At 58.5% G+C, this 26,272-nt stretch overlaps 1 protein-coding gene across 1 annotated transcript in view; it reads left to right on the top strand.

Annotated features, from left to right (window-relative positions):
- GDPD5 (glycerophosphodiester phosphodiesterase domain containing 5) overlaps positions 1–26,272 on the top strand; it is a 95,592-nt gene that overhangs the window by 59,740 nt on the left and 9,580 nt on the right. The window contains exons 4-10 of the mRNA XM_075546286.1: positions 10,077–10,180; positions 13,227–13,320; positions 13,937–13,996; positions 19,693–19,791; positions 19,966–20,059; positions 20,551–20,696; positions 25,796–25,878. Coding sequence (XP_075402401.1) covers positions 10,077–10,180; positions 13,227–13,320; positions 13,937–13,996; positions 19,693–19,791; positions 19,966–20,059; positions 20,551–20,696; positions 25,796–25,878 — 680 coding nt within the window. The remainder of the gene's footprint in view (positions 1–10,076; positions 10,181–13,226; positions 13,321–13,936; positions 13,997–19,692; positions 19,792–19,965; positions 20,060–20,550; positions 20,697–25,795; positions 25,879–26,272) is intronic.

Here is a 26,272-nt window from a genome sequence, read left to right as displayed (position 1 = left end):
TCTCTTTGTATCCCTGGCTCCTAAGTCATAGGGAGCAAGCAGTAGAGGTGGGCAGGTTTGGCTTCCATCCCACCTCCACCACCTACGGTGGACCTGTGACCTGGGCTAGGGAATCCCCTACCCTCCCAGACCCTCTTGCACTCCTCGGCCCCCTCACAGCGCTGACTGCCTGGGCTGGTGACCTGCCTGCCTCTGTCCTGAGGCCCGGGCATGTGCCACAACAGGCTTCCTGGAAGTGGACCATGGGCCTGGCTGCGAAAGCATGTCTAACAAGCATCCTCTGCCTCTTCCCGGGGTCCGTCTGTCAGGGTGCAGTGGGGGTGAGGGTGCTTTGCTGTTTCTGCTTCTTGGAGCCTCAGCTTCCCCTTCCGAGGTGTGGGGAGAGGAGTTGGCCCATGGAGGCGTGGTGAGCATTCAGTGAGATGGTCCACAATGGGCTCACAGCCCTCAGAGGTGCTGTGAGCAGGTGTGCTTCAAGCCCTCCTGGCATCCCTCCACACCAGCTGTGCTGGCAACTGTGTTTCCTGGGGAGAGTCGGGGCTGGCAAGCTCAAGTCCTGGGTCCTGGTCTCCATAAGATTCCTCTGTGCTTACAGGCCAAGGGCTGGGCCCAATGACCTCATGAAGTGCCTCGGGCTCTGGGGTGCCCTGCTGGGAGCCTCTTTGCTTCACCTCAAGGACGTGGGACCAGGTTATCAAAAGACTGGTCCATGGACAGGACATCCTGCTTCGGGTCATCTCAATGAGGTGGGCTGACCAGTGGCTGCAGGGACAGTCTCAGGCATGACAGTTGTGGTGCAGGGCCAGACTACCTTTCCTTCTCGGGGACAGGGACTCCCTGTGAGTCTGCACCCACTCCAAGCCTCCAGGCAGCCACACAGTCCTCCGAGAGACTCCTGCCTGGGTGCCATTGCTCTGAAAGGAGACCACACAGGAGGGTGGCACTGGGCCCACAGTCTCCTGACCACTCTCCAAACCTGGAAGTAGAATGTGGGGCCCAGACCAAATGAACCACAGCGCCAAAAGCAGGGAGGAGGGGCTCTCCCCTGCCATCAAGGAGGGCTTCCTGGATGAAGAGGCCTCTGAGCTGGGCTCCCGGGTGTGCTGAGGTTTAGTCAGATTCCCTGGGCCATCTCAGCTTCTGCCACCGACTCCACTAGAGACCTGGAGCAAGTCCCCAAGCCGCTGGCCTGTGGGACACTTGGGGATCTCAGTTCACGTCCTGCTGGAGGGCTCCGCTCGATGATGGAGCTGTACATGCTTCCAGTCCTGTACCCAAGGGACAGTCTTCTCATCCCAGGAGCAGCTGGGTGCCCTGCCTACCACCTCTCATGGTGTGGGGCTTGCTTTTCCCTGATGCTTTGGGAGAGTGGACCCTGCAGGGCCAGGGAGGATGTGCATGGGCAGATGGGATGAGCTAAGGATATATCGTTCCATCTCGGGCCTTTGGGAGCCCTCCTCCCTCCCAGATTCCTTTTGAAATGGCCCCTAAGGGACCCAGGGTGCTGCAGATGGCAGTCCCCTCCCTGGGACCTTGGCGGACCCCCGAGGGGCTCTGGAGTAGCATGTCCTCAGTGCCCCCTCTTTCACTCTGTCTCCCCACTTCCATGGGTAATACTTCCCCAACTGGGCGGTTGGGGGTGTCTAGGAGCTCCAGGCCATCCTGACATCATTTTCCTGCCTAAAGGAGGTGCTTTGGGCCCCTCGGCAGAGGCCGGAGCAGACAGAGGCCTAATTGGCCGACTCACGGTGGCACACACACAAAATAAATGCAGCCTCTTGGGCTGTCAGAGCTAGATGGGGACTCTAATCCCTTGCCCTGCTGGACCCTGATGCTCTAGTGGACCTTAGACCTCCCCCGCTGCCCCTCCCTCAGACCCCCTGGGGTTCCTGTGCATCTGCGGTTAGAGCAGGCAGTGGCAGGAGGAGGAGCCTGGTGCCTGAGATTTGGCCTGCAGTGGGGCACCCTGATGGGGGGGGGCAGGCACCCCTCCATCTCTCCCTACCTATCTCTGCAGGGTTGTGTGGGGCTGAAGAAGCAGCCAGGTTCTGGGATCTCAGAACAGGGCCGGGACTACTGGGGTGGCCCCATCAAAGCAAAAACAGTGTTTTGGGGGGCCCCCTCCATGGCAGAGGGTCATCTGTGAGTCCGTGGGCTGTGTTCCAGGGCATAGTGCCCATGCTGAGCGGCATCAGTTCCAGTTCCAGGCATCCCGGCAGGCCGCCCTTCTTGAGCACACTATCCAAGGCAACTGCGGAGGAGAGAGCAATCGATTTGTCCTCCCCAAATTAAAGATCGTAGTAGAGAGACTGTTGGACCCGGCACTCAAAGCCAAATGATAAGTGAAGAAGAGCCAGCCTGAAGGCTATCACCCTTACACAGCAGGAAAGAAGCCCTTTCCCCAAACAAAGCCCTACTGTCCATTGCCCCACTGCTCCTCCTGCCTGGGTCCAGCTTTACAGCAGCAGCTCCTCCTCCAGGAAGCCCTCCAGACCATCCCTCCTGACAGCTGGCATCTCAGAGGTTCCGACTCCTGCGCTTCTGAGCAGCAATCTCTCCTCCCCTCCCCCCCACTCCCATGGTTAGCATCTCCTGTTTGCCCCTCATTACCTCTGGTGGCTGCTCAGGTAGAGTCGAGACCTGACTTAGCTCCAAGTTCAAGGCCCGGCAAGGCTTGCTGAGGAAGGGCTTATGCAGCAGGTGTGCATGGAACGTGGGCAGAAAGTGGGAGTGGTGGAGAGGGGGGTGCTGGATTTAGTTTGGTGGAGGGTGTGAGGTTGGGGCCTAGTGTGTCTTTTGCCAGGTGAATGGCTACCTTACCCAGCCTTTCTGCACTCACTTGTCCCGTACTGAGTATGTGTAGGGTCCCTAGGAACTTGCTCACTGCTCACCATAATATTAAAGGCACCTTGGTAGAAAGACCTGACAAACTCTTTCCTACCCCCACCCCCCAAAAAAACCCCAGGCAATGAAAACCCTGTGGAACACAGCTCTCCTCTGACACACACAGGGTCCCCACGCCTCAGGATGAACTTGACGGCAGCTGGTGTCACCACACGTCCCGGCTATCGAGGGCGGCTATAACAGAAATACCACGCACCGGTGGCTTTAAGAGACGAGCTGACTTTCTCAGGTTAGGCAGCTAGGCCAAGCCCAAAGGGCCAGGTCAAGGGCAGCCCCCGTCTCTCTCGGCTCCGGAGGAAGGTCGCTCTCTTCTCAGCACCGAGTCCCTGGGGGATTTGCGTGTGTCTTCTTCTGAGTCTAGGAGGTTCTCAGCACAGGGGCCCTGGGTCTCACAGTGTACCCCACTCCCGGCTCCCTTTCTTCGTGATAACAGGTCCTTCCTCCACTCTGATGTCTCACGAGAGAGACCCTAGCCCTGTAGGTGACCTCCTGCTTTATCAACATCATCGAGGCTAGGATTGACGACACACAGGATACTTATCCTAGACCTCAAACGTGGAGGATGTCTCATCCGGCCGTGGAGCGGAGGGTGATGCTGAGAATCACCGCCTCTCAGGGGGGCATACAACTGGAGGGGATACAGCTCAGCCCATCACACCAGGTGTTCGTTCTGCAGGGTCAGCCCCTTTCCTTAGGTCTCAGCTTCTCCTTTTCTGAATGGTCCTGTGGAGTGTGAGTAAGGTGGTCTCCCTGAAGTTCCGGGGTCCTCACCCTGAGGACTCTTTCTGTGACCTCGAGAAAGGCTCTTCTCCTCTGAGTCAGCGATCCTGGAAAAATCATGTCCTTGCTCCTTCTTCGCCTCAGTGTCCTTGGCTCTGAAATGGGAATGTCACATCCTGAATACAGAGAGCTGTGGACAAGGTGAATGAGGCAGGGCTCTGAAGGACCACCTGCCCACTGCCCAGTGCCACATAAGGTGACGTGCTCCAAGGAGGCAGGGGGCTGTGGGAGGATCCTGGGGCTGCCTTGCCAGGACCGTACCCCTACCCCAGGCCCCGATGACTCCCGGGGCAGCAGCCTGCAGATCCTGACCCTGCCCTGGCCTCCGTACCACCCTGGGCTGGGGGTGGGCAATCACAGGAGTCTGGTCTGGGGTAGGGGGTGGTGGTAGAGACTTGATCACTGTCTTCACATAATTAAAGGGCTGTCAGACATGAAATGATAATTATAGGAACCATCAGGGATTTGGCAACTCACAGCTCACATCTGTAATCACGTCGGGGCCTCGCTGCCTGGCTGTGAGGTGGTGGTGACATCACCGCTGGGAAGGGGGGAAGTGGGCTTGGTGCTGAGGGAGGGCCCAGGGCAACACCGCTAGTGGTCTGGAAGGCTCTTTTCCAACATCTCCCATCCCAGGTCACTCGACCCCCACCCTGCCATTTTGATAGACCAGCCACCTCAGAGCGGCGTGGTGGGGAGGGGCTTAGCTACCCCTGCCCTACTCGGCCCTAGCCAGCCCCGTGCCATGTGAAGTCTTCATGCCCCATTACAGCATGCCCTGTGTTACGGGGGCTCCGAGTGGGGAAACCGGCTTCTCCCAGGTCACCCCCTCAGCAAGGGCCTGGGGTGGGTCCGAATCCCCTGTGAGCAGATGCCAACACACAGCCTTCCCATCCAGCCTTGGGTCATAGAAGGTTCTGCCCTTTAAGGCCCAGGTAGGGCGCAGTGGAAGGGAGTCCCATCCCCACTCACCCCACCCCACCCCAGGGCGACAGGAGCAGCAGTGGGTGAGCCTGCCAGGAGGCCACCTGGGGTAACAACGGAGCAGGACTGTATTCTGAAGGTCTCCGGTGCTGCCAGGGCGGAAGCGGCTCCCGCTGGGTTCTGGCCCATATGCAGGCTGGGGCTCCAGATTCTCCAATGCTCTCTGGCAGTTGGGAGTTGGGAGGCATTGGGGTGGGCTGGGGCCTGTGGTGCCCTATCTCACCCCTGCGGCTGTACCTGCTGCCTGTGGAGAGCTGGCTTCAGCCACGGCTTCCGTCAGAGGATGCAGGGGCAGGGCAGAGATGGAGGAGGGGAAGCTGGGCCGGCAGCTGGCAGCTCTGAGGGGATCGGCTGTTTTGTTTCCTCTTCCGGGGGTGCAGAGGCACATAGGGGTGGGAGAGGGCTGAGGGGGCACCTGTGGACCTCAAGGCTTGGGACCCCAGACCTCAGCCTTCACAGACTGCCGTTCTCTTCCTGCTGGGCCTCCCCAGAGCCCCTAGCACATGCCACCCCCTCGTGCTGTCCACGGCCGGGCCCCACCCCTGCCCTGCTCTGATAAGAACACCTGGGTGTCCCATGAGCTTCTCTTGGCTCCCTGGGCCCGGACCTGAACCTGAGCCTGCATGAGGGGCTTGGAGGGTGCCCCTGTGGCCTACAGTCCAGGGCTGACACCTGATTCCACTCACCACCCTGTCTCTGCCCTGATACTGTCCTCAGACCGCCCCAGACCTGGAGGAGTCCCCAGCCTGGCGACCTGTCCCTTTCTGTGTCCCTACTGGGTGCCCCTCAACAGACATAGTTTCATTTCCCGGCATCCTTCCGTGGCTGTGCCATGGCTGTCAGCCCACAGCTGCCTCGTGGGCAGAACTGCCTCGAGAATGGCTTGTCTGGGCTCCGGTCTTTGCCTGTTTACGGAGCACACGTGCCCGAGGTCATTCAGACGCCTTCTGACTGGGGACATGGATAGCCATCCCCACCATGCGCAGGCGCCCTGCCTGCTTCCTCCGTGCGCTTCCGGTTCCCATTGCTCCTCTTCCCCCTCCCTTCCCGGATGAAGCCGCTGTCTGCTCTTCCCAGTGCTTTTCTGTTTCGATCCTGTTATTGGCACTCCAGCCACAGACCATCCAATTCAGGGGTCAGCCCCGCCAAGAGGAGTTGTGCAGTCATCACCTCAACCATCTTAGGACGTTTCCTTCTTCCTTACACTCATGGTTAGTCGTGTGATTGTTATTTCGTAATGGCGGCTAAGAGCGAGCCACAGAGCGGTCTCCGGGTCCACACCTGCACGCACCATTCAGTGCCGTGATGAGCCCTTTGTGTTGTGCTGCTGCTCCTCAGCTCCTTTTCCAAATCCATCCACCACCGTTGACGGGAGGTCTGTGCCCCCCCCACCCCCAGCACCACCCCAAGCAACCACTCTTCCTCCTTCACCATGGCAACCATCGCCAAGTTTGGTTGCTGTCTTTGCTAGCCCTTTCTTGATAAGCTCGTCACAGATCAGACACTCCCGCCATTAAACCACTTTTAAGAAGAGTCGTATCCACATCCGCTCAGTCAGTGGAGGAAGCCTTCTGAGCTTCACCCTGGGCAAACGCCACCCCCCGCACACCCGTGAGTGAGCTCCTGGGCCTGGTTGTTCTGGGGAGGGAGGGCCTCCCTGCTGTCACTCTGCACCTGGAGGCCTGTCACTTAGCTGATGCCGAGTCAGGGGCTGGAGTCCGTTTTAGTCTTGAAGGATGTCTAAGCCGTACATCTCAGGGTTCTGAGCCTTTAATCTTCACGAGGGCAGCTCGCCGGGACTTGGCCCATGACACCTCTGATTCTGTTTTACAGATGAGAAGCAGAGACTCAGAAGGGTTAAGTCACTTGCCCAAGTGGCAGAGCCAGTTCTGTCTGCTCCCAGAGCCCTGCTCTGTCCATCTCTACAATTCCAGAATGTGCCTGTCGGTCACATTGGTGGCACCAGGAGGCCATGCAGATGGGTCAAGGCCGGGTGTCTGGGTGGGGCCGGAGGAGGGGGCCCAGAGCACCAGTACAGGGGTGAGGGGAGCTCCTAGGATGCCTGCATCCTGTCCAAGCCCTTAGCTGTGATCCCCATACCTGCTCCTCCCCTGAAAGTTCCTGCGCCCCTCTGGAGCTATCTGGGGCTGGGTGCCCACGTGCCAGAGGCATGTCATGAGAAACCTGCCCAGGGTCGGGCCTCACATACCTGCTCAGCCCCCTGTGGGTGTCTGGAAGCCTCAGTGTTGGCAGTGCCATGCATAACACCAGGAAAGTTGACCGAGTTCCCCCACCCCACCCTGGACTGTGAGCCCCTGTCTCCTGGGAGCAGGGCCAGTTGGCCTTGGTAATGGGTGGAGCAGAGCAGCAGGTCAGCTCAGGCTGCTCCCATACTGAGCCCTGCCTGGACCTTAGCGCCACGTGGAGCCTCTCCATCAGGAGAGCTGAACCTTCCCACTCCCCTTCCCCTATAGGCCACTTGCCTCTCCTTCCCTCCAGCCCCTGGCCATGCAGCTTCTCAGATTGTTTTGGGGTTGCCAATGGGTGACCAAATGCACCCCCCACGCACACTGCAGGTGCCCTGTGGCCATGGCCTCTGCTCCCTGTTCCAGGACTAAACCCTGAGTCTGCATTTCCCCATCCTCTCCCAGGACTGGTGAAGGGGCCCCTGGATCCCTGCAGCTTCCTCTGACCCTGCCCCCATCCTGGCATGCCCTGGGTGCCATGCCCAGATATATGCTTGCTCCAATCTCATCTCCTGGCTGGTTCCCAGGAGCAGGGAGGGTCACCCAGCCCCTTATTCATGCCTGCCCTACCCTGCCCCGAGATCAGGACCTAGCCACATGAGGAGGATAGTGCTGGGTGCACAGGACCCCCATGGACCACCGCCCCCCTCAACACCTGCAGTTGTGCCACCTCCCACCCCTTCAGAATCCCTCCTGCTTCCTGCATGGTACCCCCCTCCCCACAGGACATCCTCCCAGCCCAAGGACAGCCTCTCCTGCTGCTGCTGCCCCTGCTGCTAGCCTGTGGTCCCATCGCCTAGCGGCCTCTGGCTGCATTCATCCGGGTCCTTCAGGACCCAGCCTGCTGGTCAGAGATGGATGCTTGAGCCCTGTGGAAGTGGAGCAGCTTCTGCAGGCATAGATGAAAGACGAACGGACGGCCATCCCATGCTGCTGCTCCAACTCCAGAGAAAGCTGAGCTCTCTTCTGCCTGGTAGGGGTGGGGGTCATAGCCCCCAGAGGAGCCCTTCTGGCTGAGCTAGGGGACCAGGGGTCCCTTTACCTGCCATTGTGTTCGCACCCCGTCCTCAAGGTCCTGCTCCACCCTGGGAACAAGGAGGCCCCCAGACCTTCACCTTGCGGCCCAGGGGAGGTGCCGATGAAGAGCCAGGGACCGTGGGGACTGTGCTGAAGATGAGACGGGATGCGAGGGGCTGTGGGCGCTCTGCGGGGATGGGCCCACTCCCCTGGGGCAGGGAGACCGTGAAGGAGCTGGACCAGAGAAGCGTGTCTTCTCAGAGGGCACAACTTGTGCAAAGGCCCTGAGATATGGAAGAGGAGGAGGTGTGGGGAAGTAAGGCAGGGCAGAGGCAGGAGATGGCATAGGTCATGGGTGGGCCCTGAAGGTCGGGCTGAGGAGCTTGGCCAGTGGGCACTCGAGCAGGAAAGGGCAGTTGGACCAGCTGCACTGGGCCAGACATGGGGTGGCTGGGAGGACCCAAGAATCCAAGTCAGGAAGGGGCTCTCGGCAGGACCCCACTGGAGGGAGCCCATCTCCGGGGAGGACCCTGCCCCTTGTCCAGGCCCAGGTTCAGTGAGCGGGTTTGGAGAGAGGCCGTGGCTGGGCCCTGGCAGTGTGGTCAGAGCCTCAAGCCTGGAGCAGGACAAAGGACAGCCCCTTTCTGCTGCCCCAGCCGCTCCCTGGTACACAGTCCATCCTGCTCTTTGCTGGGGTGTCTCCCCTCCTGAGCCGGGCCCAGGGCAGAGCAGCCGGCCGGGGGCATTGTGACTGTAAACCCAGAGTCCTCCCAGCATGGTGGGACCCCCTCCACTTGCCACCTCTTTGTTCTGGTGAGATCAACAGGTTTCCAGAGTGCAGGATGTCCCTGGCTTGTTGTGCTTCCGAGATAAGGGGGTGGATGAAAGCAAGGACATACCAGAAGGCCCCTGGCGGAAGAGCCTGCAGACCTCCGAGCCCGCGCCTCGGGAAGCAGCCATGGTGGGGTCAGCACCCCTCCACCGTCCCTTCCCCACCCTGCCTGAGACAGAGGGGCCCTGGCCAGCCCTTGGGGGGGAGGATGGGGTGAGGAATGACCCAACACTGAACTCTTGAAGAAGACTTGAGACGAGGGTACTGGTCCTTTACCGTCAGCTAGCTGGCTGTGTGACGCAGGCAAGGCACTTGGCCTCTCGGCTTGAGTGTGTGCACCTGTGGCATGGGTAGGGGTGAGGTGACAGAGAGAGCACTTCCTCTGCAGACACGCATAAGGATTCAGTGAGGTCAAGGTTCACAATGCAGTCCTTGCTCTCTCTTCGGCAACAGGAGGGTCCAGAGCAGGAGGAAAACTGGCTGACTGTGTGGCTAACCACCTCCAGGAACAGCTGCCTTCTTTACCAGGAGACCTGAGGAGCTGGGGGGCACCCAGCTGTTGTGGTGGAATCAGGAATTCTACAGAAGGATCCTTACCATGGGGGAGCAAACAAGACTGAAGTTCATAGAACCCAGGCTTTCGGGAGCTACTAAAGTTGGATGATCCCTGAAACTATTGCCCTGAGATGAGTTTAAACCTTAAGCTGGAACTGCCCCCTGAAGTCAGTCTTTGAAGCCAGACACTAATTTGGCAATGAGCATGTCTTCCTTGCTTCCTTGAGTGTGGTATTGTTTGCAAGAATTATGTGTTCGGAATTGAGAGCCGCCACTCAGAAGGCTAGATGAGAAGCCGAGAGGAGCAGGGTAGGGGTGATGGTATAATTTGGGAAGGGGAACATGGTTGGCGCATGTATGAATTAGGTGGGTTCTCTTAGAACTCACACCCCGCCACACACACACACGCATGTGTGCCAGAAAACCTGAGAAGGGGGAGGCGACTCTATGACTCGCAGGTGTGCAGGCAGTCGCGCCTTCGCTTGGAGGTCACTGCCAGCATGGGAGACCACTCGGAAGGCCGAGGGTGCAGCAAAGTGAGCACAGCTCCGGGCAGAGCCCCGACTCCTGCCCTGGCCCCATCCCCCTGTGACTCGGGACCTCGGTTTCCCAGCCAGGCCGAGAAGGCAGCAGTCCCTGCCTGTCCGGTTAGGCAGCCGAATTTGGGGTGGGGCTGAAGGGGGGGAGGAGAGACGTTCCGAGGGGGAGGTGGCCTGCCTGGACACAGCGTGACCCCACTTCTTACTCCGCTCTTCCAGTGGGAGCGCCTCTGGTTCCTGCTGCTCACCTTCACCTTCGGCCTCACCCTCACTTGGCTCTACTTCTGGTGGGAAGTCCGCAATGACTACGATGAGTTCAACTGGTGAGTGGGTGCGGCTGGGTCTGTGCCTCTCCGGGGCCGGTATCAGAACTCTGCCACTAGCTCTCGGTGGTCTCTGAGCCTGTCCTGTCCACTTCCCCGGCTTTGGTGAAGCTGGCATGACACTGTGTTAGTCTGGCTAGACTAGAGAAACAAATTCATAGACACACTCATATGTGTATAAGAAAGAGGTTTATATACAAGAGCAGTTGAATATTGAGAAAACATCCCTGCCCGGTCCAGATCACTCCCGTTAAGTCTGACATTAGCCCATATGTCTGATACCAAGCTATAAAGTCCTCTTCAGACGCACGAAATACATGCAATGACGCCAAATGTACAAGATCACAGGCCAATAGGTGGGAAGTCTTATGGATCCAGTGGCGACGTAAGCATCTCAGCACTGGTAGGGTTCTCCACGTGGTTTCCTTTAGCACCAAAACTCTGACTGCCTCAGGGTAGCTTTATGTAGCTTCTCAGAAATGTAGGAGTCAGCCTTGTCAGTAGAGAGCCTCCAAGGGAGTGAGCTGAGAGAGAGAGAGAGAGAGAGAGGAAACTCCTGCCCCCAAGGAGGAAATACAGGAGTTCCCAGCATCCTCAGGGGAAGGCCATGCCAACACAGAGGCCTCATTGGCTATGACCCGATTGACAGACTAGACTCCACTCCTTCACTCTTAATCCTCTCCAGTCCCAAATTGACACTAGATTATGTAACTACCATAGGCACTGTAGCCAGAAGCAGGTAAGCTCCACAGGCTGGCCAAAGAGGTGACAGCCTTGAACCCTGAGTCCCTGGCCCAGCAATGCCAGGAACCATGAAATCACGGGGACCAGGAAGATGAGAAAGCTAGGTGCCCTGGGGGAGGCCCACTGGAGACTCAGGAAGGCTTCCTGGAGGAGGAGGCATGGGAGCTGGCCTGGAAGGATGGCAGGCTTGGAGCACTTGGACTGCTGTGGGTCCCCTGGGAGGCCCCTGGTGTTCCCTTATGACGCAGCCCACATGACTGAAGTCTGGGCACAGAGAGAAAGAAGACTTAGCAGCGGCTTGAAAGATCCTGGGGCAAGAGCTAAGGCAAGCTGGGGAGCTACAGGGTGGGCCTGCCTGCCTGCTCAGATACGGATGGGAAGTAGAACTGTGAGCCTGAGGGCAGGCTGCCCCTTGACCACGGCCTCTGGCAGCTGGGAGGTGGCCCCAGCACTAGGACTGGATGCTTGCCAGGCTCTATGTGGGCCGGGGTTCTAGGGTTCTGAGAGGACCCTGAGACTCCATTCATGGAGGTCGAAGTCCACTCCCTCTGCACAGCCCCAGGCTTTCATGAGCACCGAGTCCAGCAAGATGACCCGGGACCCCAGTTGAGGGGCAGAGAGGTGGCCTCTGCCCTGCCTTAAAGGCCATCAATCAGCTATTCATTCTCGATTTGTCCAGAGTGCAGGCTGAGTGGTGGCGCAGGCTGTGTCCCCTGCCAGCCCATCTAGTGCATGTGCTGAGCTGGAGACCTGGCTGCTTGGGAGGTCCAGTCTAGGCCCCTCACATACAGATGGGGAAACTGAGGCTGTGGGAGAGGCAGGACTCACCTGCCGCTGCCACACAACCAATCAGTGCAAAAGCACCTGCCATGCACACACAGGGAGGACGCGGAGGCTGATTGCCAGGCAGGCCCCCCTATGGTTGCACCAGTCAGTGCACATATTGGAAGCAGGCCAAAGAAGCCAAGGCCCAGAGAGAACTGGGCCCCGCTCTCCCGTGTGCCTCATTGGCCCCCGAGAGTGACTCCTTGTCACCAGAGGCTGAAGCAGAGCTGGGGAGGCTGCTGAGGGAAAGTCTGACCTGGGACTTTCAAAAGACAATCTGGTTGTGGCGGGGAGGGGCTGCAGCTCTGTGTCACCTCAGCTTTTGGGAGTCTGTGCTGAGGCTGAGGACCCTGACCCGACCTGCATGGTCACGAGGGGCTCTGAGAATAGGGACGTCCATTTTATGAGAGCCTCATAGAGCAAGACCCAGGTGGTCAGGCCGGGCTGGACTGGGTGAGCCATCGCCTTGCAAGGTGGGCTTCCTTCCAAAAGTGGTCACACTTGGAGGCTGTGGGCCGCGTGCCCTTCAGCAGTCACCGGAGCAGAGCCTCCCTTGCTGGGCCCCGTTCCCCAGTCGTAAGCTAGTGCACTCGGTGCTCCTCCAGACAGGGGTTTCGCCCTGGGATCTGAGGTGAGGGTCCTGGGAAGATTGTGGAGAGGGCAGGTGCCCCATTGGGTCCTCCAGGTCTCCCCTCCACCCCCACCAGGGCCTGAGATGGCTGCAGGGCTGACAGTGCGGAGGGTTTCTCACATGACCTTGACCTGGAGCAAGGTGCCGCCTTCTCTGAGCCTCCGTCTCCCCAGATGCACAGGAAAGATGTGCGGCTGTCTCCCAGAAAGCCCACGGGGTAGTATCTGGAGCTTTAAAGAGCTTGTCCCCTTTCACCCTAAACTCTGTGGGTGCGAATCTGCCCTAAGGAGATGGGCCACACGGAGGAAGGGGCGTGCATGTAGGTGCAGAAATGTGCTCCTACATGCTAATTAGCAGCCGTGAGTCATTGGCAGACATCAAGGGCCGGGAGTGACGTAGAGTGTGACACCTCAATTCATCGGGGTGCCACGTGACCACCAGCAATATCTTTTCCCGGGGGGCTTTACCGACATCGGGGAGCCCTAGCCTGAGGAGGTGGACAGAGAGTCCTTCATTGTGTGCTGCCCTCAAGTACCCCAGCCACTGCAGCCTCGCTTCTAAGACCCTGGTCACCATCTTTTCCCCAAGATGCCTGTGGCCTCTAGGAGACCTTACAGTTGGAGGGGTGAGGGGGGTGAGTCCACTGCGGGCCCCTCACCCACTTGCTCTGCTGGACACCATAAGCAGATACTTAAGCAAAGCTGCCAGAGATGGAACAGAAAGAGCATTCATTCCACAGAGACGTGGTTGAGGACGGCACCTGGTGTGTGGCCCTTGGCCATGTGAGTGCTCCCAGCCCTCCTGACCAGTGGGTCCCTCAGACCCTGCCCCTTCCCCTCCTTGCAGGTACCTCTACAACCGCATGGGCTACTGGAGCGACTGGTCCGTGCCCATCCTCGTGACCACGGCCGCCGCCATCACCTACATCTCTGGCCTCGTGGTACGTGCGGCTGTTGCAAGGGGCCCGGAGGGCAGGGTCACCTGGCCTGTGCTCAGCTGGGGGAGGGGCATGCCCTGGTCTGTAGCAGGGCATGGCTTTTCCCAGGGCCTCTAGGGCAGCTGTAGTGCCCGGGCTGGGGGCGTCAGTGAGCCAGGTCATCCTGCTTTGCCCAGTATCCCTTGGCGACCACTGCTTGGAATGGTCTCTCCTGACCTGGTGAGAGCAGTCCAGCTCTTGGGCCGCTGCCAGGAAGCTATGGGTTAGCTGCCCGCACCCCTTACTCTGTTCATTCAGACTCGGGTGAGTCCCAGGCTAGATTCCGCCTCCGCGGGGGCGAGGTTTGAGTCTGGTTCATAATCGGAGGCCTGGCATTCCCCTAACTTCGGGTGGGTGACAGTGGGCAGTGCAGGTGCAGCAGGACCCCTTGGGGGGAAATCCCAGAGGATAGGGACAGGGAGGAGGCCCGCCCTGGGCCGGGCTGGGCGTCCCCATTGCCCATAGGGAGCACTTGCTGACTCCATGCCAGGGCTGTGGGTATCGGCAGCATCCCAAGCAGTGGTGGGAGCCCCCTGGCCCCATGTGGAGCCTGACTGTCTCCCTGGGGCCCCTTCCTCAGATCCTGGCACTGTGCCACATCTCCGTGGGGCAGCAGATGAACCTGCACTGGCTACACAAGGTAAGGGCTGGGAGCAGGCAGGGGTGGTGGTTGGATGGGTGCCCCCCCCAATTCATCCAAGGCCACATCACCAGGCCTGGCATCTTGGTGAGAGTCCTTGTCCCTGCTGACCTTGAGCCTGCACTGTGGGCCAGACACGGTTCTCCCTTCTGGGCCTGCAATAACTCACATCCCCCTGGGGGAGGACACCGTCCCCTGGATCCCCTTTGGCAGTTGGAGAAACTGAGGTACAAAGAGGTTAAGCAGCTGGCCCAAGCCTCCCAGTTAGTAAGTGGCAGAGCTGAGTTCTGAGCCATGCCACCAGCTGCCTCTGCCCCGGACCTCAGCTCTGGTCTCTGCTGCCAGGAAGCTTTTTAAACCCTGACCCTCCCGCACTCAGAGCACTTTCTGACTCACGCACTGCACTCCCAAGTGACCAGCAGCATGTGGACACCATCACCTCCTGCCCAGCTGGGGGACAGTCCCTCTAGCTTCTGCCACCTGGGACATTTAGCCCCCAGCATGTCTTCACAATGCTTTTCAGCCCCTCTTTAGGACGAACCCCATGTCCCTGTCCTCCCTTTCCCACCCTCCCATCACATGTCACCCATCACACTCCCATGCCGGTTGTTCAGCCTCCCCCTCCCCCAGCCACATTCTGAGCATCTGAGCTGCGGCCCCCAGCCCCACCCTCCTCCCCAGCTTGACTCTGCCCACCCCCTGTGTCCCCAACACCCCACTTTTGTGTATCCCCCAGCTGGACTCCCACTCTCCCCTTGCCGTCTGTGTGGTGTTCCTGATGTCCACCCTCAGGGGCCCAGTGGGCACAGAGCGTGTACAAAAGCCGCTCAAAGTCCACCGGCCGAGCTGTACAGGACAGGCAGGCTCATTTCTCATGGGGCCTGGCTTCACCTGCTCGCTGGTTGGAAAGGGGCGGAAGCACCCAGAAATAGCCGTTAGCCTGCAAGGTGGGGGCAGAATAGCCCCACATGGGGGCACGTCCAGGACTGTGCCATGTGGAGAGGTGCTACCGGCATCCAGACCAGCTGCTGACAGGAGTTGGCGCTCCGAGACAGAGCCCCGGCTGGCAGGGCCAAGGACACACAGATGGTAGCTGGTGTCTCGGGGGTGAGGAGGCCCCCCGGCCCCGGCCTGCCTTCCCGTCTCCTCTCCCTGTCCGGAGGGCCCCCGGGGCCGGTGTCTGTGAAGCACCTTCTCCTCCAGCTGCAGTGCTGACACATGAAAGGAAGACCCAGCTGGCTCCCCAGGCGGGGCTGGCGTGTGCAGTGGGCCCCTTCCCTGGGGGCCGGGCCTGGCTCTCAGCAGGTCGGCACCCACCTGCTTGATCCCAGCAGAGAGCCCGGGGCTGCAGGACTGGCCAGGCAGAAGGCAGATCAGTGCTAGGCCGTCTCCTGCTGGGGCAGGATCGGAGCCTTTCATCCACGCTAGGTCAGCACCCCAGGCACCAGGCTGACTTCCTCTCCTCTCCACCCCTCCTGGTGATGCCAGCCCATAAAGCTCCTCCCGGACAGAGCCAACCCACGCCCGGCCTGCTGCACCTGCAGGGAAGGAGGCGCCCAGGCTCCGAGGCCTCCGGCAGAGGCTGGAGATCCTACTGCCTGGCTCCAGACCCCATCACGTGGTTGTAGGAGCCTGTTGTGGTTAGGGGTCAGCCCCGTTCCTAGGGCCCCTGCGTAGGACAGGAGGAAGCCCCACCAGTCCTGCGCCATCCTCACAATTAATTGTGTGTCCAGCGGCCGTGGCCGCCTCTGAGTCAGTCATCTCATCAAGGGTCCTCTCCTTCTCCACTTGGAGCCGGGGGCCTCCCTAAGGGATCTTTCCTTATTTTTGTCTGTTATTTTGAATGTGACCGTGATGAATGTATCTAACATAAAAAGTTGTCCGTTTGAAGGCTTTTCCATTTGCGGGGTTCCCAGGCGTGCCGGGGTCTCCGTGGGGTGAAGGGGCGGCCGCTGCTCATTTCTAGCCTGTTTCCCATCCCACTGAGCAGCAGCTGCCCTGGCCCCTTCCCCAGCCCCTGGTGGCCTCTGATCAACTCTCCGTCTCTGTGCACTGGCCTGGAAGAGGTGTATATTTCGCTTACACGGATTCATGCAACATTCAGCATTGCGCATCTGCCTCTTCCACTCAGCATAGTGGCTTCCAGGTCCGGGTGGCGCCATGCCGGGACCTGAATTCCTGTGTGTCGGTGGAGGCACAGAGAGCTGACCTGTTGGAGGTCCTGCTTCCCTGTGGTCACTTTTTGTGTCACGTGGTGAGGACTGTATGCTGCTGACTCCCGGCGACCCTGTGTGCCACAGGACGCAGCACTGCCCGGGGCAGGCTGTCCCCACAGTCCGTTTACTCGGCGGCTGCCCCCTGGACAGTCTCCAGCAGCACATGTGGTTCTCACGTCTCCACGTGCTGGCCAATGCTCCACGTGACTCAAAATCCCCAAAGCAGAAGGCGTCACACCATGAAAGTCCCTCCCTCCAGAGACGTGTTTTGCTCTGTTTTGCTGCTCAGAGCTCTTTTAAGCACATAAGGAGGTGTGCTTACCTGCAGAACAAAGGACTGCCACACAGCCCGGGGCTGTTGAGCAGATTCTGACTCAGACCCACCCTGAGGACAGACTAGCCCTGCCTTCGCGCAGGGGGTTCAAAGCCGTACACCTTGATGGAGACAGACAGCCACAGCTTGCTCCCAGAGACCCAACCACCAACCCGAAACCACATCCCTGGCTATCAAGCCGATCGAGCCCAGGGAGCTGCCCCTGTGGGCGCCTCTCTCTCCCTGGGACAGCTGGTCAGTTTGAGCCACCGGCCCTGCGGTTCGCAGCCCAGTGTGTAGCCACCAGGGGCTTCCTCGTATGGAACGAGTGGCATCCATGCCATTGGCCACGCGGTGCGACCGCCACCAAGACCCAAGGCCGCCTGACACAGAAACCCAGTGCTTCCTCCACACTGACCGTCCCTCGCGCTCCCTCCGGCCCCGGTAAAGTCGGGTCCGCGAGCTGCTGGCCACAGGCGTGTGATCAGAAAGTACTTTTCCTTTGTGGCTGCTGGCTTTGTCAGTAGTTCAATCTGGCTTTTGAGTAGTGTTTCGTTTGCAAGGAAATGACAACTTGTGTTTACCCAGTCACTATTAATATCGGGTAGTTTCCAGCCTTTGTGTCTTACAGAAACAGCTGCTCTGGACATTCACGGGCCAGGCTCCACATCACTGCTGGAAGTCGGTGCTGGGGCTGGGCCTTTATGGCACTGTGTGTGTGGTGTGTTTATGAGCCTGTGCATGTGTGGTGTATGTGGTGTGTATATACATGTGGTAAGTGTATGAGTATGTGCATGTGTGGTGTGTGTATGTGGTGTGTGTGCATGAGTGTGCATGTGTGGTGTGCGTGGTGCGTGTGTAGTATGTGTATATGTGGTGTGTGTGATCTATGTGTGTATGTGTGTGGTGTGTAGTGTATATATGTGGTGTGTATGAGCGTGTGTGTGCACGTGTTGTGTATGTGGTGTGTGTATGTGTGTGGTGTGTAGTGTATATATGTGGTGTGTGTGTGGTGGGGCAGGATCCCGCAGACATTGAGCACAGCAACCATGCTGCAGTCTGATGGGAACCACTACACCAGCTGTCCAGCCCAGAGATCATAGATGCTAAGTTGCATTAGGATTGGGGGGAGTTGGTTGTATTGCGAGTATTTCCACTAGCACTTAGACACTGTAATAAGAAGCCCTCAGGAAGGACCCTCAGAGATGCCTGCTGTGCCCAGCATCCCCCCCACCCATGGCCGAGGGGGCAGAGCCTGGGGGAGAGGAAGGCCCAGTGCTTTGCAGGGTCCTAGAAGTTGGGGGCCTCAGGGACTGTTAAAGCACATTCCCTCAATGAGTCCCCAGCCTCCAGCCAGCCAGCAAGAGCCCAACTTCTGAGACAGGCAAGATGGCATTTGAGCCCAGACCTGCCCCTTCCAAGCTGGGTTACCTACTGAGCAGGTGATCTGAAGATGAGAAGAATCCTGGTCAGTAGGGAGAGAAATGCAGAACAGAATTCCAAATTCTCATAAAACCTAGAGCCTGTGAAGCCACTGGGGTGGAATGAACCCCTGAAACGGCCCTGACATCACCTTTTAACCTTAAGCCCCACACCCCAACATCCTTTCCAGTCTTCTTAGAACCACACCATCCTTGGGCTCTGCTCGTGCGTAACTAGCGGTCAGTCTGCCCTGAGCCGTGTGCTCTTTGGGGGTCAAGTGTCGCGTCAGATCTCTGTGTGGGACCGTAATGACAGCAGCACATGGAAGTCCAGCAGCAGACATGGGGGGCAGTGTGCTTCTCACGGGGGAGGAGCCATTTGGAAAAGGAGACCAAGCAGGTGCACAACTTGAAGGTGATGCCAATGCCGCCGGCTTCTAGTAGAAACTCTTGCGTTGGGGGAAGTTGGGCTGTGTATGTTCTCAGCAGAAGAAAGCATACAATACATTTTAGCAGTAAAGTAGAATGGGGGAGGAGCAGTGTGACTAAGCAAGCCTTCATCGCCTCTCTGAGCCTAGTTGCCATTTGTGAGTGTGTGTGTGTGTGTGTGTGTGTGTGTGTGTGTGTGTGAGAGAGAGAGAGAGAGAAGCAGAGTCGAGACCTCAGCTGTGCTGTTGGGAATAAAGGGGAGGATACTGTGGGTGCCTCACACAGGCCTGGACGCACAGGGACCCCCATAGGAAAGCGGGAGGGGGCGGGGTCAAGCCAGCCCCTGTCAGGAACCCCCATTTGCAGAATGCCGTGGTCTCAGGGCAAAGCAGCACTGCAGCCAGACAGCAATTCCAGGAGGTCAGGGTGCCGGGCAGAGCCAGCCTGAGTGGGAGGAACAGATCTCTTGGGAAGCTGGGTGGTCGTCAGTTGGATCCGAGAGGTCCTGGGGGTCCGTGGGGTGACCCCAACTGTCCTCTAGCAGTCAAGGTGAGACCTGTGCATTGAGTGGGCAGTCGGTTGTGTAGGGAGGGAAGGTGAGGTGTGACAGGTGAGACCAGAAGAGCTGGATGCCTGCATGACCTAATTTGGGGGCATTTCAGATCCCCTCTGTCCCCAGAGATCCCTGACATCTACCTCATCCTCTCTCATGTTCCTTGCTCTCTGCAAGGGGGTGGGCAGGACATATTAGGCCCCTGGTTAACCTGTGCCCACACTAGTCTGCCTCCCAATCTGAAGCCAAGCTAGTGCCAGAGGCATGGCGGGATGTCACATTCCTACAGGGGACCCAGTCCCTCAGCCTGCAGCCCGGCCAGTCCCCCCTGAGCTCAGGTCCCCAGTAGAGTTCTACTACCCCATCTGTTCCTCTGTTGAGGGTGCTGGGGCCTGAAGGGGGGTTGGGGCAAGTCAAGACTATGGATGGAATTGGTGGGGTCTCAGGGGCCCTCGTTCTCTGAGGGCCCCCATCCCATACTCTCAGGGGGACTCTCAGGTGCTGCACCCTGCTCAGCCCGCTGCTTCCTCTGTGCCCACCCTCCTGACCTCTTCCCCTGCTGCCTGTGTCCTCCGCCTGTGCCTCGCTCCGCTCCCGCTGGCTTCCTTTAGCCCCCCGAGCTCTGTCTCTCTCGCACCCATGGCCTCATCTGTCTATCTGGCATGCTTGTCTCTGTCCCAGCCAGTCTGTCTGTCTCTGCGGCTCTCCCTCTCCCAGACACCCTGGGGAGCCTGCTCTGACGCTCTGGTAACTCTCCCTTCCAGATCGGACTGGTGGTCACCCTGGTGGCCACGGTGGTGGCCATGTCGGCCGTAGCCCAGCTCTGGGAGGATGAGTGGGAAGTGCTGCTGATCTCCCTGCAGGTGAGTGAGAGGGCTTCTCGACCACAGCCCAGAGACGGGCAGGGACGGGCCTGGCCACACAGCGAGTTAGAGGCAGGGAAGGTGCTAGGGCTCGGTCCCTCCATTGGGGATGGAGTGCAATAGACAGGCCCTTGATGCCGTGTGCAGGCCCCTCTTACTCCCCTCCTCCCACAGGGCACAGCCCCGTTCCTGCACTTGGGAGCCCTGGCCGCCATCACAGCCCTCTCCTGGGTCGTGGCGGGACAGTTTGCCTGCGCAGAACGGACCTGTGAGTATAGCGGGCAGAACCTGGCTCTCCAAGTCCCGAGAACTTTACCTGGGCTTGAGGTGGGGCCCTCCCTGGATGCAAAGTTGTATGTGTTTCTATTTGGGGGTGTGTCTGTGTGTCTATGTGGCTTAGAGTCTGGGTCTGTATGTGTGTGTGTATGTGTGTACATATGTGGGTGTGTGTCTGTGTGGGTGTGGGTGGTGTGTGTCTATGCGTCTTTGTGTGTATCTGTTTGCATGAGTATGTGTTTGTGTGTGTTGGGGGGCGAGAAGGGAATTTAGGGAAAGCCACAGCCTTGTCTGCTTGGCAGTCGCCTGTGTGTGTGTGTGTGTGCGCGCGCGCACGCGCGTGCCAGGTCAGCTCACCTCCCCAGCAAGAGTTTGGGGTCGCCACAGAGCCCCTGGGCACTGCGGGGTGGAGGGAGGTGGTCCCATCAGCCCATACCGCAGAGGCCCTGGGCTCACTGGGGCGCTCCTGCCCACCCTCTGCAGCCTCCCAGACGGCCATTCTCTGCACCTTCTTCGCTGTGGTGCTGGCCCTCTACCTGGCCCCCCTTTCCATCTCCTCCCCCTGCATCATGGAGAAAAAGGACCTGGGACCCAGGCCTGCCCTCATTGGCCACCGAGGGGCTCCTATGGTGAGTGCCACCTTCGGGGTCTTCCACGCTGCACAGGAGGGAGGGGGAGAGGAACAGAGCTGCCATGGGCGGGGCCGAGGGAGATGGGTAGTGGGGCTGAAACAGGTGCGTGCTGGGGTGTGGAGGGGAGACAGTTCCTGTCTAAGGCTCCCCATGGGCCGTTGTGAAGGTCAGAGGTGTGCGCGCGCAGTGCCGGAGGTGAATGCGCACGAAGGAGCTCGTGCACATGTGCACAGGCCGGTGTCTGTTCCGAACCAGGGTCTCCTCGCCCTGGAAGGCCAGGAACAGGGGTTCTTAAACAGGGCAGTGCCACCTGCTGCCGCCAGGGCGCACGCACAGGTCTGAGAGTGGGACAGAGCAAGCCAGGGATTGAGAGGGAGTTTTCCCAGCGGTGGTCCCACTGAGACTGGAAATGCCATTGCTTTTCCCCTCCCATAAGAGGGGCCCCCCAGGGTGGCTGTTGTAGAGGGAGAGAGGGAGTCCGGCAGGTGGAGAGTCACTTCACTCCTCATGTGGTGGGTGCCACGGGAACCATTACCTGCAGAATGTGGGACCCATGGGCTTGAACTGGACCATGGTCCCCTCCCGCCAAACCCTGTCTGGTCCCAGTACCTCCCAGAGACAGGGAGCTGGGGAGGCCAGGGCCTCAGAGCCAGAAGGATCTGGGTTGGGGGCCCCTGTGTGCTGCTGGGAGCTCACACTGCCACAACCCTGGCTGTTGTGAGGACAAGGGGGGAGCTGGCTCTCTGGGTGGGGGTGGGGAACAGGGCCCGGAGTGAGTAGGGAGTCTCCTTTCAGGAGTGTGGGGTCCCGGCTCCTCGGCCCTTCCCCACCCTGCTTTGCAGCCAAGGGGGCACGAGGGAATGTGGGGGGGTGGGGGGGGTGGGGAACAGGAGGAGGGGGGTGGTCCTGCTTGGGTGATCACTTTGTTAGGAACATTACGAACAGACCCAGATGTAGGAAGAATAGTGCAGGGGGTCATAGCGTGGCGAACAGGGTCATGAACCCATGCCTGCTCAACGTTTGTCAATATTTGCCATTCCTGTTTCCTCTATCCCTTTTAGAAAACCCGACTTAGTTAGTACTTTAAAGAAAATCCCCGGCCCCGGCGGCCTATCATCTTACCCACGCATACCTCTAGACGTGCCCCCAAGGCACGAGGAACTCAAAATAGGTGTGTCTGTGCATGTCCACCTCTGTTCCCACACCCAGTAAAGCTAGAAGACAGCAGTAAGCTGTATGATCTAAACTAAATCCCCATTCAGTTTTTGTTTTTTTTAAATCAACTTGAAAATACTTTTTTACAGTCAAGTGGTTAAAAATCGGGGCCCAGACTGTGTGTGCGGTTGGCGTGCCTCCCGTCTGTTTTGGTCAGTGAGACTGCCCTTTGCCCTTGCACTGTGTGTCTGTGGAAGGAGCGTCTGCCCTGTCCAAGAGCCCACGACGGGCACCTCGTGGCCACATCAGCGTGGGCATCTGAGGGGCGGTGCCCGTACCTGGCACGTCTCCTCCGTTGGTCTGCCCTAGTGTCCTCAGATGAGAGAGCCCGAGGGGGCTGGTTCTGACTCTGGGCCCCCGTGTCTGTGTGGAAACCCAAGGGCAGCCCCAGTGTACTGGGATATTTGTTCCAACCAGCTCAATTCATGTGTATGTATGTGTGTGCACTCTGGAATGTGTGTGTACACTCTGGAGTATTTGGTCAAGCCAGCTGCAAGGCTGGGATTCTTAACCAGGGTATTGTCCTGCCCACCCATGTTTATGACCACCGCCAACACGCCCGCGCATGTACCCTCAGACTGGGGCAGGTGGGAAGTAAGGATTGTGCATTTACTCCAGGCCCCTTCATGCTTCTTAGGAGCCCTTCAGAGCCTCCTGGAGGCGTGTCCCTGCCCTGCCCAGGGTAACAGCCCCCGGGAGGCCGAGGCCCTGCCCGCCTCTCTCCTGGCTACCCACAGTCCACCTTCTGCACTGGGGAGGTCTTGCCACAGGACATTCAGAAGAGGCATGGGTGGGTGGGAGTCTACTGAGTCCATATCTCTCCCATGTGCCTCTGGGCCACCCCCCCTCCCCCTACCACGCCACTCACTGGACTGTGGAACTCACGTACCACACGCTGCTTGGGGGCCGGAGACCTCCTTGGATGCCAGGCTCACCATCTCTGATGTCTTGTCTCACTGTGAAGTTGATAACAGCCCCCCCCCCCTTTGTAGCTCAAGAGCAGAGGCTCTGGGCAGTGAGGGGACTGTCCCACTGTTGCTGGAAGGTAGGACTGCTTGCACCCACAGTGAGCGCTGAAGCCCTCCCTACCCCCACCCCTCAGAAGGGAAGAACATGCTTCCTTTTAGAAAGCGTAGACCCCACGGGCCAAAGGGAGAGAAGGCGGGAATGAGTGTGTCCTGGGGGGTGGGGCGGATGGGTAGAGGCTCTGATGTCCACCCTGTCTCTTCCCTCAATAGCTGAATGGCTCCCTCTGGCCTCTCCCCCAGCTCTAGCCCAATCCTCAGTTTAGGTCTGACCCCTAGTGGCTACTCAGAGTATGACATGGTCCTTCAGACCTAGTGATGGAGACTCAGAAGCTCAACTCCCCCAACTGAAAGTGCCCTTGGGGAACTGAGTGTCCACACCCCGAAGGGGAAACGGAGGAGACTGGACCCATAAGAGACAGAGACATGCCCAGGCGTCTACATGATGCTAGTTAATGGCAGAACCCACTCTGGATCAATGGTTCCACTGACTGCTGTATTCTCAGAGGCTAGTGCAGCGCACAACACACAGTCGGAAATCGGCATGCCTCAATTCCCACGCCTCAATTCCCACGCCTGGCGACCCTACAGAACAGGGCAGAATTCCCTAGGGTTGTATGGGAATGCACAGCCTCATCTTTCGCCTGCAATGTGGCTGGTGGGTTTGAACCACGGCCCTTGTGGTCACTAGCCCAACGTTTGGCCCAATGCCCCACCAGAGACCCAGGCAGTGTGCTGTGGACTTCAGATCCCTGACTATGATCGCAGAGATGAGGAAACTGACCGCCCTGTTCAAAATCTGGCACCCTCCTCCCTACCTTCTCCCTTCCCTCCAGGAGCTTAGCACTCAGGCCTGTCATGGAGCACCGAGGACAGCCCACCTCCAGCTTCCAGCTCTGAGCCCAGAACACAGTGATGATGACAACACTGTGACCACGTCACAGTTAGGTGGCTTCTGACTCAGCCTTCTCTGCACAACAGAAGGAAACACCGCCCAGCCCCGCCATCCTCACGAGGGTCCCTGTGCCTGAGCCCGTTGTTGCAGCCACCATGCCAATCCGTCTCATGAAAGGCCACCCCCTTTTTCGCTGCCCCTCCCTCCCCTTTACCAGGCACGATGTCCTCCTGCAGGAGCTGGTCCCTCCTGGTAGTGCATCTAAAGCACAGGAGACTGCGTCTCGCCAGTCCCACTTTTTTTAAAATTAGGAAATGCATTTATTTCAAAATCGTTTTTTCTTTACTTTTTAAAAATCATTTTATTGGGGGCTCATACAACTCTTATCACAATCCATACATCCATCCATTGTGTCAAGCACATTTGTACATTTGTTACCATCATCATTCTCAAAGCATTTGCTTTCTACTTGAGCCCTTGATATCAGCTCCTCATTGTTCCCCCTCCCTCATGAACCCTTGATAATTTATAAGTTATTATTATTATTATACTGTCTGACGTCTCCCTCCACCCACTTTTCTGTTGTCTCTCCCCCAGGGAGGAGGTTATATGTAGATCCTTGTAATCGGTTCCCCCATTCTACCCCACCCTCCCTCCACCCTCCCAGTATCTCCACTCTCTCCACTGGTCCTGAAGGGTACATCTGTCCTGGATTACCTGTGTTTCCAGTTCCTATTTGTACCAGTGAACATCCTCTGATCTAGCCCGATTTGTAAGGTAGAATTGGGATCATAATAGTTGGGGAGAGGAAGCATTTAAGAACTAGAGGGGGAAAAAAAGAACTAGAGGAAAGTTGTATGTTTAATCGTTGCTACACTGCACCCTGACTGGCTCTTCTCCTCCCTGAGACCCTTCTGTAAGGGGATGTCCAGTTGCCTACAGATGGGTTTTGGGTCCCCACTCTGCACTCCCCCTCATTCACAATGATTTGACTTTTTGTTCTTTGATGCCTGATACCTGATCCCTTCGGCACCTTGTGATCACACAGGCTGGTGTGCTTCTTCCATGTGGGCTTTGTTGCTTCTGAGCTAGATGGCTGCTTGTTTACCTTCAAGCCTTTAAGACCCCAGATGCTATATATTTTGATAGCCGGGCACCATCAGCGTTCTTCACATTTGCTTATGCACCCATTAGACTTCAGCGATCGTGTCGGGAAGGTGAGCATCATGGGCCATTCCCAGTTCTAAGGAGCACTCTGGCCTCACTTCTTCCAGGACTGGCGTGTCTGATCTTTGGGCAGCCCGTAGGCTTTAGTGTGTGTCACCAGCAGCGTCACTCTAGGGCAGGAAGTCTTCTCTGGGCCCTGCCCAGCATTCGCATGCCTAGGAGGTGCTTGAGAGAACCATGGTCTGGGTGAGCTGCGCCTTGGTCCTCCAAGTGGCTTGTAACCCTTTCAAGGTCCTAAACCACGAACCCTGCTCGTGTTGTTGAAGCGGCATGTTGCAGCAGGCTGGGGGTTGGAGTTCTTGACCTCCGTCTCCACAGGATGCAAGTGAAATGCAGTCCTCACCGGCACAAGTCTCCTCTCTCCGTTTCACGATGGCGCTTGTTGGTGCAGTTGGGAGGACTTTTTGTTACTTTGGAAAGGATACAACCCGACACACACCTTTTCCTGAGTCTAAACCACTAACGCCCCCTCTTTCTGGCCAAGCGACCACCTGCTGGTCAGTGTAAGGGTCCCACTAGAGCACAACAGAGGGCTATGGAAGTCTCCATTGTTATCTGTCCTTTGTTGTGACCACACAGTCCACACAGCACAGGCCAGCAATAGGGGACATAGCTGCTGTCTGGTGAGGGTACCTGTGCGTCAGGCACATGCCGAGAGACAGCTACTCTGGGGAGGGGTACATTCTCCTGAATCCCGGCTCCTCCCCTCACGCACACCCCATCTGCCTCCCCAGCTGGCCCCCGAGCACACGCTGATGTCCTTCCAGAAGGCCATGGAGCAGAAGCTGTTCGGGCTCCAGGCTGACGTCACCATCAGGTAGCATGAGGGAGGGAAGACAACCCATCCTGTCCTCCCCCCACATCCGGGTCTCTGCAGGTGGGACCTCCCCACCTCCGAGAGGTGGGTGGGGGCTTGGAATTTTCATGGCAGGACAGGCCTCCAGCTTTTGAGGTGCAGCTGAATCTGTGCCAAGCCTCCCGCTATGAGACGCAGACCGGCTGGCGCAGTGGTTCAGGCGGGGGTGGGATGGAGCGGGGACGGGACCCATACAGCTGGACTCGGCTCTGCTCAGCTCCATGGCGCTCCCTCCACCCCATGGGATACAGCCGTCTCGGGCAAACACATCCACCGTGGGGCCAATTCGATGGAACAGAAAGCTTGCCGCAGTGATGTGCGCACTTCTACCTTGCCAGGGTGCGGCCTTGTCAGA

This window comes from Tenrec ecaudatus, chromosome 4, assembly GCF_050624435.1.
Source record: "Tenrec ecaudatus isolate mTenEca1 chromosome 4, mTenEca1.hap1, whole genome shotgun sequence".
NCBI classification, from domain to species: Eukaryota; Metazoa; Chordata; class Mammalia; order Afrosoricida; family Tenrecidae; genus Tenrec; species Tenrec ecaudatus.
This window is presented reverse-complemented; position numbering and strand designations above follow the sequence as displayed.